At 40.0% G+C, this 14219-nt stretch overlaps 2 protein-coding genes across 4 annotated transcripts; one reads left to right on the top strand and one right to left on the bottom strand.

The window, feature by feature from the left end:
• The first annotated feature begins 596 nt into the window (after window positions 1-596).
• On the top strand, window positions 597-3703 carry LOC121775570. Of its 3 annotated transcripts, none has more exons than XM_042172657.1 (3): window positions 597-755; window positions 1546-2767; window positions 3031-3703. In XM_042172657.1, the coding sequence occupies exons 2-3, from the start codon at window positions 1554-1556 to the stop codon at window positions 3257-3259; spliced, it is 1443 nt and encodes a 480-aa protein (XP_042028591.1). In that variant the 5' UTR covers window positions 597-755; window positions 1546-1553; the 3' UTR covers window positions 3260-3703. The 3 variants fall into 3 exon arrangements, with proteins under 3 accessions (XP_042028591.1, XP_042028592.1, XP_042028593.1); XM_042172658.1 differs by having other exon boundaries at window positions 602-755; window positions 1494-2767; XM_042172659.1 differs by lacking the exon at window positions 597-755 and having other exon boundaries at window positions 762-2767.
• Window positions 3704-6545: 2842 nt separating this feature from the next.
• Window positions 6546-10078, bottom strand: LOC121775215 (glycosylinositol phosphorylceramide mannosyl transferase 1-like). The gene is made up of 5 exons (XM_042172250.1): window positions 9670-10078; window positions 8244-8640; window positions 7503-7666; window positions 7324-7394; window positions 6546-7134 (listed from the first exon to the last, which is right to left on the bottom strand). Exons 1-5 carry the CDS (start codon window positions 9858-9860, stop codon window positions 6974-6976), a joined length of 984 nt encoding a protein of 327 aa, XP_042028184.1. The 5' UTR covers window positions 9861-10078; the 3' UTR covers window positions 6546-6973.
• Between the last annotated feature and the right edge of the window lie 4141 nt (window positions 10079-14219).

The following is a 14219-nucleotide window of genomic DNA, read 5'->3' as shown; positions in this document are numbered from 1 at the left end:
GCCGAATCTTGGGTTTGAGGAGGGGCCGAATATTCTGTTTCCGGACTAGGAAACGGTTGTGAACCGAACCATTCGGGGTTCCAACCGTGGGAGCCCGTAGGGTTATCGCCTTGGCCGACATAGTGATGTTGTAGGGTATGAGAGAATGAAGATGAAAATGGATATGAGAGATTGAAGATGAGAATGGAGATGAGAGAATGATGATGAGAATTGTGTAGTTTGATGTGAATTTTTGGGAGTGAAATTGGGGGTATATATAGATGAAAGTGTGTATTTTTGGGGTAAAAAAAATTAAAAAAAAAATTTAAAAAGTGGGAAAAAACGGTTATAAACGGATATAATTTTTTTGGGAAGTGAAAAAAAAAATTTTATTTTTTATCGGTTTTTTTAATTAAAAACCGGTTTTTTTTATAAAAAAATTATTTAAACCCAACGGCATAGCCGCTGACGAATGAGGGCGCGAGCGGAGCGGCGGCGGGTGGCGTCCGTGCCAGCGGCGCTGACGGCGGTGGCGAGCAGCGCCACCGTTGCGGATGCTCTAAAAGTGCAAACTCTTTGTTTTTTTGTGCTTCTAAATATCGTCTCCTTTCTCTTCCTAACCTTTGATCCCTCATCCAATTCTTCCCCACTTCCCTATTTTTCGTTTTCTCCCATTTTATATTATTTTCTTTTCTATATATCTCAACGATAACCTTCCTTCTTCCTACCCATTTCCACTCAAACTCCCACGCTTCATCTCCGTTTATCCCAATCCCGTGAGTTCCCTCTTCCCAAAATCCCATCTTTTTCATTCCCTTCTCCTTTACTTGCTTTGTGTATTCACACTATGTATGTATTTAAAATGCTTCATTTTCTAATGCAAGCATGTGTTTGTGTGTGTGTGTGTTTGCTTTGTTGGGCTTTGGTTGAATGAATTGTGTTAGTGGTGGAGTAGAATTTTGGTAAAGGAAGGATCTTGATGTATATCGACTTATTATAATTTATAGCTCTGATTAATCAATCAATTGTGTTTGGATTTTTTGTGATTCATTGAGTTGAATCGATTTCATTTTCACCCCTTTTTCATTCCCTTCTCTCTTTAGTTGCTTTATTTTTCAATATCAGTCCACACTAATACACTATGTGAATGCTTTCTTTTATATGAAGTTGTAGTTTGTAAAGACTTAGTTGTGTGAATAGAAAATTGCAAGCATGTGTTTGCTTTATTGAGCTTTGGTTTCATACTTTCATTGAATTGCGTTAATGGTTGAGTAGATTTTTAGTAAAGGAAGGATCTTTATGTATCTTGACTTATTATAGCTCTGATTAATCAATTGTGATTCATTGAGTTGATTTTCCCCCCCCCCTCTTTTTCAAGATCTCTCTTTTTTTCTTGTTTTCATCTTTTCCATGAGATTTCAAAGACCCTTTTTTCACGGGTTATCTGTTATCTGATTTTGACTGTCTCCTCCTATTTTTGGCCTCATTTTCTTGTTTTTTTGCCTTATTTTCAGCAATCTTGCTTTTGTTATCATCTCGTCTCACCTTTGTTCATTGTTGAACTAGCGAAAACGATGAGGCTCAAACCCGTTTCCCCGGCCGCAGATTGCTCCTTCCAACCCTCCTCCTATTTCCGAACATCCGAAACCGATGGCCCTCTCCCCCTCGTATTCGCCTCAAAAACCCTCTTGAAATCGAGGTCCTTCACCAAGATTTCGAGGGGCAGCATTAGGCGCTCCTGCAGCTTGAATATCGATGATAAGCCCTCGTTCCATGTTGAGGCGATGTCGAGTAGCCTCCGGGAGGAGGAGGGGAGCAGGCGCAAGAAACGACATTGTGCTATTTCGAACAAGAAGAGGACTATTGGCAGCGCCACCCCTTTTTTGAAAGGGGGGAGGGATCAAGATTCGTTCTTGGAGTCACGTTTCGACTTCTTGGAGCCGATGATGCTAGGGATCAGGCCGGAGTTTCCCGAGTGGCCGGATAGGGAAACAGCTGCGTGGGCGATGGTTGAGCACAAGGCGAATAGTTTCGACATTCCCCTGTCGCTTAGGATGATCAAGAAGAAGCTGCAGTTGGAGGAGGGCTCCGCGGAGGCAGAGGAGGGCGAGGGTGGCTGTTGCTCCGTGAAGGCGGCCTTTGCCTCGATGGTGTTCATCATCGTCGAGATGCAGAGCTCCGCCTTGCACATGAGGGAGGCTCTGTGTGATGAGGATTTGGATGTGATCAAAGCGAAGGTGCAGAAGGAGATGCATCTCTCGTTCGTGTGGCTGTTCCAGCACGTGTTCTCGAGGACACCGGCTTTGATGCTGCACGTGATGGTACTCTTGGCTGATTTCAGCGTACATTCGACCTCCCTAAACACCGCGATAGGGGGGGAGGCCTCATTGATGGGGAGGCCTTATGAGCATGGGAAAAACTCGTCTTTGTCTATGGTGGACGCAGATAGGGGGCTCGCTGTGGAGGAGAACACAGAACGTGAGTCAGGGGATCCGAGCATTTATCCGAGTAATGAGTTTAAGAGCTCGATGGAGATGCAGCTGTGGGATTCAATGGTTGATGAGGCTAACCATGTGCGCGGAGGTGGCGAAGGCGAGGTGGTTCTTGATCACGACGTCATGAAATATTTCGTTTCTCCCGTGTCTGTGGAGATCGAGCCCGATACTTACCAGGATTTTTACAGGACGGACCTTCTGTACCAGATGTACTTATCCCTCGAGCCTAATAACACTCTCTTGCTGCTGAACTATGCCCGGTTTTTGCAGCTTGTGACGCGCGACTATCAAAGGTGATCTCTTGCTTATGATATATTTATTGGGGTGCGTTAACCAAATAACTGAATCCTAATGCATAACCAAACACGGAGGTCATTTTTAGATCGATTTAGTTCATAACACGGGGATCATTTTTAGACATCCGTGCTTGGCTGAACATGTTATCCTTCAGATACTCGATTGTCCGTCTAATCCACCATCCAAAGTGAACGCCTCGTTAACCTAATTTCCAAGGCTTTCATTTGTCTTTCCTTGTTCTCACTTCGTGTTGTTACAGGTCCGAGGAATGCTTCAAGCGGGCTGTGCAAGTAACGCCACCCGATGGAGAATCCTTCTCCGAATACGCCAACTTCCTATGGACGGTGAAGAAGGACTATTGGGCGGCTGAGGAGAGCTTCCTACAAGCCCTGGCGCTCGAGCCACACAACACCCACTTCGCCTCCAGATACGCCAACTTCTTGTGGAGCACCGGTGGCGAAGAGACCTGTTTCCCTCTCAACACGTAGGGAGTCATCTATCATCACCACCACCATCACCACTACCATCGTCGTCGCCATCATCATCGTCACTATCATTGTATAGTTATATATAAGAAGAATAAAATTCGTTCATGCCTTGCGTTTCCGGGACCCTGGAAGCTCGTCCGCATGATCGATGGGGCCGGAAACCCCGGAGCACGAGCGCTGCTTTGTACGTTTGAGGGACGTCGGTGAATAACCGAGGAAGGCGAATATGGTAGGTAGGGTTAGAGGAGAAGAGGAGGAGATGAGGAAAGGGAAGATTTTTACAGCAGGTTCAAATGCAGCTCTTAATTTTTACAACTGTACAGAAAAATGGTAAAAGTTTTTTTTACCTATTTGAGTGGCATTGTGTACTTGTTCACACTACTCAAAAAGAAAGAAACTACACTTGTATATTATTACTATAAATTCAGCACAGGTGTCTCTCAATTCTTCTCTGTGCTAATTTTTGTTGATACTTAGAGCCAGCGGTGGCGTCCGTTGCCACCGCCGTCCGCGCCGCTGGCACGGACGCCATCCGCCGTCGCTGCGCTCGCGCCGCTGGCACGGCGCTGCTCGATGTATCGAGCACTTCCGTGCCAGCGGACGCACACGTGGCGCGCTCCCATTCGTCAACGGCTCGACCGTTGCATTTAAACATTTTTATATATTTTTTAAAAAAATCGGTTTTTTATTAAAAAAATCGATAAAAAAAAATTCACTTCCCTAAAAAAATATATCCGTTTATAACCGTTTTTTACACCTTTTTAATTTTTTTTACCCCAAAAATACACACTTTCTTCTATAAATACCCCCAATTTCACCCCAAAAATTCACATCAAACTACACAACTCTCATCATCATTCTCCAATATCCATTCTCATCTCCATTCTCTCATATCCATTTTCATCTTCATTCTCTCATACCCTACAACATCACTATGTCCGGCCAAGACGATAACCCTTCGGGCTCCCACGGTTGGAACCCCGAATGGTTCGGTTCACAACCGTTTCCTAGTCCGGAAATGGAATATTCGGCCCCTCCTCAAACCCAAGATTCGGCCGTTCCGGGTGGCTACCGTCCATACCCAATCGACGACCAAGGTGCCTCCGAAGGGCGCTACGGGTGGACACCGGAGCCTAGGCCTCGCGCCCCTTCCCAAATGCCGATTCCTCCATCTCGCGCCGGTGTCCGCACACCGTACTCACCGGCGGAGATGGAAAGATTGTTCAAGGCGTACTTGGAAATCTCCGAAGATGCGGTGGTTGGAACGAACCAATCCGGCGATCACTTTTGGTGGCGCGTCTCTAGCCGGTACAATGCAAACCGGCCGCCCGGAACGATCGAGCGCAACGAGAGTATGGTGCGCAACTGCATCGGCCGAGCCAACGAAGAAATTGGCAAATTCAACGGCTATTTCATCCAGGAGTCCCGGAATGCCAGGAGCGGCCGAAGCGAGGTCGACATCATCACCGCCGCGCTGAGCACCTATCAATCCATGAACGGCAAGTCGTTCAAATATCTTAACGTTTGGCAGGAGACGCGGACGCACCCGAAGTATAAGGGAGGCATAACATCCTCCTCTAACGGCTCCTCCAAACGATCAAGGTCGGTAGCCCTATCCGACTCCGGCTCGGAAGAAGTGGCTAGCCAACTCGCCGGTTGGGTAGCCCCGACGCCGGACCGAGCGGTTCCCAACGCCGCCCCCAAGGAAGGAAGAAGGCGGCGGCCAACCGTCGTCGCGGCTCGACTCCCGAAGCCGCTCCCGCTCCCTATGTGCCACCTCCACCCCCGAACAACTCGCTGTGGATGCTCTTAAGCCAACTCAATATGGCCGATAGGTCATCTATGACCCCCACGCAACTTGAAACACACGAGACCATGATAAAAGGTCTCCAAAAACAATTGGGTTGATCCCGCCGGATGCGTAGTCTTATTAGGAGTTTAATTATGTAATTTTTAATTTTTAGGATTTTAATTATGTAATTTTTAATTTTAAGGAGTTTAATTATGTAATTTTTAATTTTTAGGATTTTAATTATGTATTTTTTTAATTTTATTTGTAATTTGTAATATTTATTATGGTTTTTAAATGGATTTTAATATTATGGAAATGTTATTGTTTAATTGAATTTTATATTAATTGTGCTCGTCCTTGCGGAAGAGCACAGTTGTGGGTGTTGTGCTCTTGCCAGAGATCAGGCATGAATAGTACTGCCCGGACCCACAACCGTGCCGCTGGCAAGAGCACGGTTGTGGATGCTCTTAGATGTGAGAATTTGATGGATTAGAAAAACAAGGGGATCAATGGATTATTGTCCTCATGAATGGGTGCTTTTTCCCTTCTCTAGTAAAGTACTATGCTTATTGTTTTAATTTCATAGTTAGATTTTGCTTATGGTTCAATGTTTTTATAGTATTGTGTTTGTTTTTTAATAAAAAAACATTTAGTAGTACTATATCTTATACAAATATTCCTTTTCAAGGTAATGTCTTATATTAAAATGCATTTATTGGATAATTAGCATATTTATCCACAGTTGAGAAACTTGAATTATCCTACTATGTAAAATTTAACGTTCATAAAAATTAATTATTTTTCAATTATATCCATTATCTCACAACATACCTATTACTTTTAGAGTATTAATGTATTTATGTTTTCTATCATACTATAATCCATATTTTTTTAATATATTTATTAATCTTTATCACATTAAATTTAAAGTGGTATATTTCTTTATTCATAATACTAATCACTTCTACTCCTTAAAATTACTTTTAATAGCATTCGACCCACTGTTCATAATATAAAATATCTGTCGCATTCTGTTTAAATAAATAAGTGAATTTTCATCGGTATTTAAATAGATAAAGTCTAAAGAGATAAGAAGGTTAACCACAGACTTTTCAAGATAATGGCTTGAAAATTCATATACTATTATATCATCATTATCATGCCGGTCACAATCGCCAGCCTACAATTGAAAAAGTTTGATCAAACACATGTTGTTGAAAATTGAAATGGTAACTCATTCAATGGTAGTGATAAATAAATTTGACAAATAATGTTTTCCTTAGTCAATGACTCAATGTGATTTTATGAGTATAGTTTGGATTTTCCCAAATAATAGACACAAAATATCAATAAGCTGTTCTTGAATATATTAAGAATAGGCCTAAAATGGTGAAGTATTATGAATGATAAAAAACTGACCATAAAAGTCGAATTAATAATGATTTGATGAAGAAATAGTAAGTCATGTAGGTATAAATGATTAATAAACTGATATATTAAAGAAAAAATTAATTATGAATAAATAAAAAGTGATTATGGATAGAGTATTTGTACGGTAACGAAAGAATGAAAACTCGAAACAAGCGAAATGAAACGACAGTTTTGTACATTGAACTTCCGAATACTAGATATGACCTCTAAATAACAACGGCCAAGGTCGGCCAGTGAGACGATGGGGGATAAGCTTCATCGTCGAGCCCTAAAATATGCCGATTTGAATGTAAATTCAAGACTCTACACCACTACAAAGTACCTACTAGGTCGATTTGAAACCAACTTAATGATACAACATTTTAGAGAACAAAAAGGGTGAGGAAGAAGCTAGGGTCAAAATATGAGCATATTCTGTTTCTATCATTGAAATACAAGACCTCAACTGTGGGAACTAGCATGAACTGAGAGGAATATGGTGTGCAGCATAACTACCAGAACCAAGTGTAATGGCTATCTACGGCCTTGACTGAAGTGGGCACCAAGGGCATGCCCCTGTATTCACCCACAAAGTGGTTAACGCACTCGCTTCTTCTCTCAATGTGCCCTCCCAAGCTACTAATTCCACTAGAACCAATCTCGAAGATGTTACCTACACACACAATTCAAGTGAATCGACATTTCCCAGCAAAACGCTTACATTATTTAACCTCTAAAACTTATGACTTTAAAAGGACAATTCAAAAAAGTAAAGTTCTCAGATCCTACCTAAGATGAAGGAGATTAACAAGGACTAAACTCAAGTAACGTATTCTTTTATTGACTGAACAAATTAATGTACCTTTCACCCAAATAGGAGGAGCACCGGTGGCATTTGCGACAAGGAAAGACATAGCTATATCTTCACAATTCCTGGTGTATGCATAGTTGATTCAGGGAAATATTTGATGATTGGAAAAGGAGACTGAATGAGAAGAACAGTACTGAATAAGATATTGCAAGTATTGAATTGAGAAGAACCTGTTCTTGGTCACATATTCTCGAATGGATGACGGCATCTCATTAGTGTACATACTGAGGTATTTCTTATGAAAGAAGGCAGCCTTGGAGAGAATCATGCTATATGTTCCTGTCCACCAGACAGACCACCATCCGCTATAGATGTACGCGGCCTGGCCATTATACTGAAACAACGAAAAGAGGATTCAATTAAAAGATAATGAACGTAAAGCAAGCTTTTTGAAGGAGTACAAAAATACAGGCAATATAACACATAAGTGATCGTTAATATCTCTTCACCTAGTGCCAACAAATATCACACCCAATTTCAAAGTTAAAGATGTCACCTAAAAGGAGCTAATTAGACCACCATAGAAACTAGAAAACTAGTCAACTAACCATAAATTTCCCATACTTTTTTACTTCTACTTAGTTTAACGAACTAGGTTACACTATATACTAGTGTTATCAGAATTGAGGATCTCAACTTTGTGATGAAGCAATTAAGCTGTGTAAGATTATTTTGAGTCACAGAGATGATGTTATGACAATGAATGTGAACAAATATAGCTGAACATATCATATCGGATGCAATGAAGAAATTTAGAAAGATAAACTCTTCAAGCGCAAATGCTAAATAGTAGTCAAATTTATTTAAAAAAAATGCTAAATAGTAGTCATGTGACTTATTATGCAGGTCCTCAACTACACTTTTTCTCTTACGTTAATAAAGAGATTTGTGAACAGAATGCCAGTACATACCGATTTATCAACCCAGTGAATGCGAGGCACAAATCCCACCATTGCATCAGGTGCACTTTGCCAAACACTGAAAGCAAATTCCACGGTCGCGCAGGGGAATATAATGTCATCATCAATTGAGAAGACCACATCAGACTTCAAATCCTTGATTTCTTTAAATCTGTTATTTAAGCTGTCTTCCTTATTAATATCAAATCTCAATTCAATATCCCGGCCATCTTTGGAATTAACCTTTATAGCATGATTTAGAAACTTGATAAGAGACTTTAAAGGAGGGTTGGGTTCACTCCAAACAATATGTATAGAATCAAGCCCAGGACAGGATGCATAATGGGATATGGATTTCTTTAGAAGATCATTTCTTTTCCATGTGTTAATCAGTAAGGTGTACCCTTTCCTGCAAAACACATAAAGTTAGCATTAACTCAAAAAATAAAAAACCTTTTAGATGCATGTGGTATAGATAACATATGTTTGCTCATGCATACAAGCTCTATCCATATTCCAACACACTTCTTGCTTGATAACACATTAGTGCAAAATTACCAAAAACAATACCAAATTTTAGATGTCACAAGATTATGGATTTCAAAAATTTGACCAGTTAACCAAAAGGAGAAACACAAAAGTTAACAAGAACAAAGTGCCAGAATATATGAGGTGAGAGTTAAAGTGAATCAACTTTACTACAAGGAATATATAAATCTTGGAAATAGAAAAAAAAAATGCTCATTCATGAACTGGCAATAACAAACTCCCACCCTCCAAAGACAGTAAACAAGCATGGACATTGGACACTGATGTTTCCATTAAATTCGCAGAGCATTGCCAAAAAGTATCTGCAGTCTGTAAACCCGTGAAAAATTGACTTCTTTACGCTTGCAAACACGGTAAAATCACTTAAACATTATCTGTAACAATCAAGTATCAGAAATGGAACAAAATTGCAAATATTGCAAACCAGGAAGTTTCTAACATTCATTCTCACATTACATAAACAATAGGCATCTTAATTAAAGATAGTTAAACTGACCCGATTCCAAACCAGTTATACTCGTAAGAGGAGGTAACACCCGTTGATTTTATTCGAATCAAGTAAATAGTAACATAAAAAACATTATGAAACCTAAAACGCTCTCATAGACAAAGGTAACTAGCTCCAATTCCGGAAAGGAGAAATAAGGACAAGTTTGCATATATACGAGCAAAAATCTGGATCAATCATTTCAAAACAAAAACGAAAATAAGGAAATACTAACATAATTATAAGGAACAATCAATCTAGATCAATAATTTAGAAAGACAATGACATAAATAAGGACATTAAATAGCCAAATCCAGTGATCAATAAACACTAACGCCAACTTAGACCGAGCTTAAACCGAAAATCACAACAAAATTGCAGCGGATTCGCTAGAAATCTCACCGAGGCAGAGAGGATCCGCGCGGAGAAACATCGTATCGATTCCATCCGCCATACGGCGCTGCTGTACGGCTAGCGAGCATGATCAGTGTGAGCAGCATGCAGCAGCCGAACAATAGCTTCATCTTCGCCGATCCGACGGCGGAGATCGCTCCCTGCCTAATCGTCCGGCGGCTGAAGAGGCTCGACCTCATTGTTAATCTGCGAAACTGTTCGAGGAATGGCGCTCGCTTACTGACTCGGTGGAGGAAGCGTAGGTTCGCAGGCTGCGGCGGTTCTATACAACGACGGGTGGTGCGGTTAACGGAGATCAGCTCACGGCGGTGATGACGTCATCCCTCGCCCTCGATTTCATCAGTTTATATTCAATACTGAGAGATAATTCAAACGAGAATATAGGAGGAGCCCTCGATAAAATGAAGTTTACTATTATCGGTTTTATACAATTTTTTTTTATAAAATATCTATGGGCTAGAGTAGCTTTTCTTTTACTACTCCCTTCTAAGATAGTAGAATTATTTTTATTGAATACGAAATTTAAGAAATTAATTAATGTATTAAAGATTAAAGTGAAGATGATAAAGTAAAAGAGATGATAAAGTAAGAGAGAATAAAGTATGAGAGTGAATAGAGTTTTTGCCCAAAAAAAATGAATTAACTACCTTGATCAATCCAAAAAGGAATACGACTCAACTATTTTGAGACGGAATGAGTGATCTCCAAGGCCTCAATCATTCGCAAGTTCATAACATATCACCATTATTTGTTGAACAAATAAACGAGTAATCATTATTGATTCTGTTTTTAGGAGAAAGAAGAAATTAAAACAAATTATAGTCTTCTAGTGACAAATTGACTGTTATCTGATTTTTTCCATTTTATATAGTGTTAGTGATTATGGTAACTAATATTAACTCTCGTCTTACTAATGCTAAGAAGATAAGGTGATCGTAGGGGTGAGCAAAAAAACCGGAAACCGAATATCCGAACCGAACCAAACCAAATTGAAATTTTGAAATTCGGAAAGAAAAAAACCGAAAAACCGAATTATATATATTCTATTAATTTAATATATTATATTATATATAATATATATACTCTTTTAATATATTCTACTATATAATATATATTATATGTATTATTAATTTTATATTATATATAAATATTCTATTAGTATATATAAAATAAAATAAAATACACATATATAAATATATATTTATATTATATTTATTTTTTCAGGTTTTTCGGTTTTTTTCGGGTTTTTTGGTTTTGTTCGGGCTTTTCGGTTTTTTAAGTTCGGTTTTTGATTTTTCGGTTTCGGTTTTTCGGTTTTTCGGGTTCGGTTCGGTTTGGATTTTGAACTAAATTCGGTTTTTCGGTTTTGGCAAAAAACCGAACCGAAACCCTAATGCACACCCCTAGGTGATCGTTTTTTTAGTACTAGTCGTTTCGCGCCCAAACACTCTGAATGCCTATTTTGGGCGTTCGAGTAATACTCAAAATGAAATGTTACTTGTATGCATGGTTTGAGAATCTCACTATCAAGGGTGGATTCGTAGCAATGTCCTTTTTGGTATATTAGTATAAAATCACGCTATTTGGGAGAAAATCCTGTGTTTATGTAAGGGGGAAATGGATAGAGCTACTGTTAAATGATTTTGAAGAAATTTGGCGGAAAAGCGAGGAAAAAAGCGAAATATTCTTAGCGGCCTGGACCACTATGCATTTCGGCAGATGGCTCATGTCCTAGTCTGCGGCCGGTGTTGTGGTTGTCGACCTATCAAGCAAAACAACTACGTTTCATTGAAATATTGAGCAACTTAATCAACAGTATACAAATTATGAATCCTACATGTTACAAGTAAGCAAAGAAAATATGGCAACAATTAAATGAAAAAATTATATACTATGGACAAATTTTCGTGAACCTTTTCCAATAAAAAATTAATTTAGAAAATGACGTTCAATAATCGAATTTTTTATGTGAGAAGTAAAGGGCATTCACCAAACTAATTTTCAAGACTATCTTTCTGGTGGAGCTCGCGAAGCGAATCGGAGTGGATCAAGTTATATGGAATATAACTGAACTTGGTGGACTAGTTAGCAAATGTCGTTGCCACTTGATCAAGGCAATCTCGCTCTCGCTAGCCAACCAATGTAATTTATAACTCCCAATTTTGCACTACTTTAACAGTAAAGCGGCAAGTTCGGGATCGATCCCACAGAGAAACCAGTGTATCGAGTGTGTGAGTAGTGAACAGGGGTCGGCTGCTGCCACGCTTTAATTTTGGGAGTTTTTAACTACTGGTTTTACCTTAGGCAGAAAGTAAACTACCTACTGTATCAAGGCACTGCTAACTACTGGATCAAGTAAGTGACAGGATGAAAACAAGAACTCAACTATCTAGGCATACTGTGAAAAACATAAAACACTTTGCCATTCATCATGATTAAACACTTGGTCAAAGACTAAAGAGCGAAACTGAGCTGGAACAGTAAACACGAAGGCGAAAACAAAACAACTCCAATTTATATCCAAAACTCATATCAGTATTGCAAGCATGCGGAATACAGAAAGATTGATTCTTTAACTACAGAACGACTCGAAATCAAACTATACTAACAATTTCAGGAAATAAGAAAAACAAGTAAAGCCGAGAATCTCTCGGATGGAAATTCGAGACAACGCCGAACAGATATCGAGTATTTTGTCACGCTCCCTCTCTCTAGCTAACCATTTCTCTAACTATCTTTAGAACTGGGAAACTAAACTAAAATGTACACTAAACTAAAAAGGAAAATTGCTGAAGACGGAAGAAGATGGTAAAAAGGAGAAGATTCTGATTGTGGTGGCACATCCTCTATTTATAGGCACTTCACACAATCTCCAGCTGGATAACGATCTTGACAGAGGATATTCGCTCACGCTGTGATATGTGCCTTCCTTCTAGAATGACGTCGCTTTTCAATAATAGATTGATGACTCAGCTCCGTCCTTGCGTCTCATGTATCAGCACGTGTCCCTCTTCTAGAACGTCGTCCTTGCTAACAGAATGATGACCACCATCCTGCTCATTAGCCTCAAGTGTCCTCCTTCTAGAATCCAGTGGTCCCCACCTAACTGATTGATCACCCCCTTTGATCAGTTCACTCGATTTTTGGCCTTTTTTTGCCTTTTGTACCAACTTGATCAACTTGTCCTTGTTGCCTTGGTCAAGCCGTATTCCTGCACATTAAACACTTGTTTTGCGCGATAACTGACCAAGTAAAGTACATTTTACCTCATAAACCGATGCATAAAATAGGCCTTATCACTTTCCAATTAATTTATTATGACGGCTTACATAATACCCATTAATTAATCTATATTATCCTATAGTAGTCACCATAAGGAAAGGAACGAGAACAACTAAATAAATTTAATCAAAACAAAAGTAGCATAACAAAAGAATAATAGGTCATTAATCATTGATTTATCTTATGAGAACGCCAGCGTGGCAACCCTGCATTATGTAATCGGCAGATAATCACCAGCTCATCATCAACAAAGGGAATTGATTAAGCCATTCGCAACGCTGACTCTTATCTGTCTCTTTACGTTTCATCCTTTAACTATTCATGGGCCCCACTGTACTTTTCACTCCATCTCTTAACTAAGAGACAGAACCTGCAACCCTCCATCTCTTATCCGTCTCTTAACCATCTCTTAACTTACTATTCATTCAATTTCATTTTTTATTTTTACGTCAAACAAATTCAATTAATAAAAACACGTTTCATTAAATAAAATAAAATTACAACATAAAATAAAAATACAACTTAAAATTTTAAAAAAACACATAATTAAAATCCTAAAAAAATAAAAATTACATAATTTAAAATACAATTTTATAGAAATTAAAAAAAAACTACTCCGCCGGCGAATCATGCCCCGAAGGCGGTGGCGGTGCACTCAAGCTACCTGGAGGCGGAATACCAATTTGTCTTGCCATATACTCAATTCCGGCAAGATGGACTTGATATTGTGGAGGCGTCATGCGGGAAGTGTCCGCCATCGTGGCGGTCAAGTACATGGACAATAGGGTGTTTGAGCCCGAGACCGAGCCCGAGCCCGCTTGGCTTGATTCGCCTCGGCCCCTCCTCCCTCTAGCCGCCTTCGCCGCCTTGGTCCCTTGCGGCCGACGGTGCCCACGGGAGGACCCCCGACATCGTCTGCCGTGCCCTCAACCTCCTGCGAGGCAACCTCTTGTGCGACGCTGCCCGAACCGCCCCCACTAGACGAGTATTGGTCACCCGCCGTGTGCTTCGTGCGTTTCAAGGTCGAGCCCGAGCTAGACCGGACACCGCCGGCACACCTTTCTTCGTCTTTGACGGTCTCCCAAACATCGACATGTCTGAATTCTTTGCCGGTGTCTTCGAAATAGACTCGCAAAGCCGATCTCAGAATGTCGGCTCCCGTGGCTCCGCTTTGGTAATGAGCCGCTTCGTTCTTGTAGATGTCGCAGAATTTTTTGACCTCTCTATCGACTCGGTCAAAGTGAGCGCGGAGCATC

Source organism: Salvia splendens, chromosome 17 (assembly GCF_004379255.2).
Source record: "Salvia splendens isolate huo1 chromosome 17, SspV2, whole genome shotgun sequence".
Classification (NCBI taxonomy): Eukaryota; Viridiplantae; Streptophyta; class Magnoliopsida; order Lamiales; family Lamiaceae; genus Salvia; species Salvia splendens.
The sequence above is the reverse complement of the archived record's forward strand: the minus strand, read 5'-3'. Positions and strand labels throughout refer to the sequence as shown.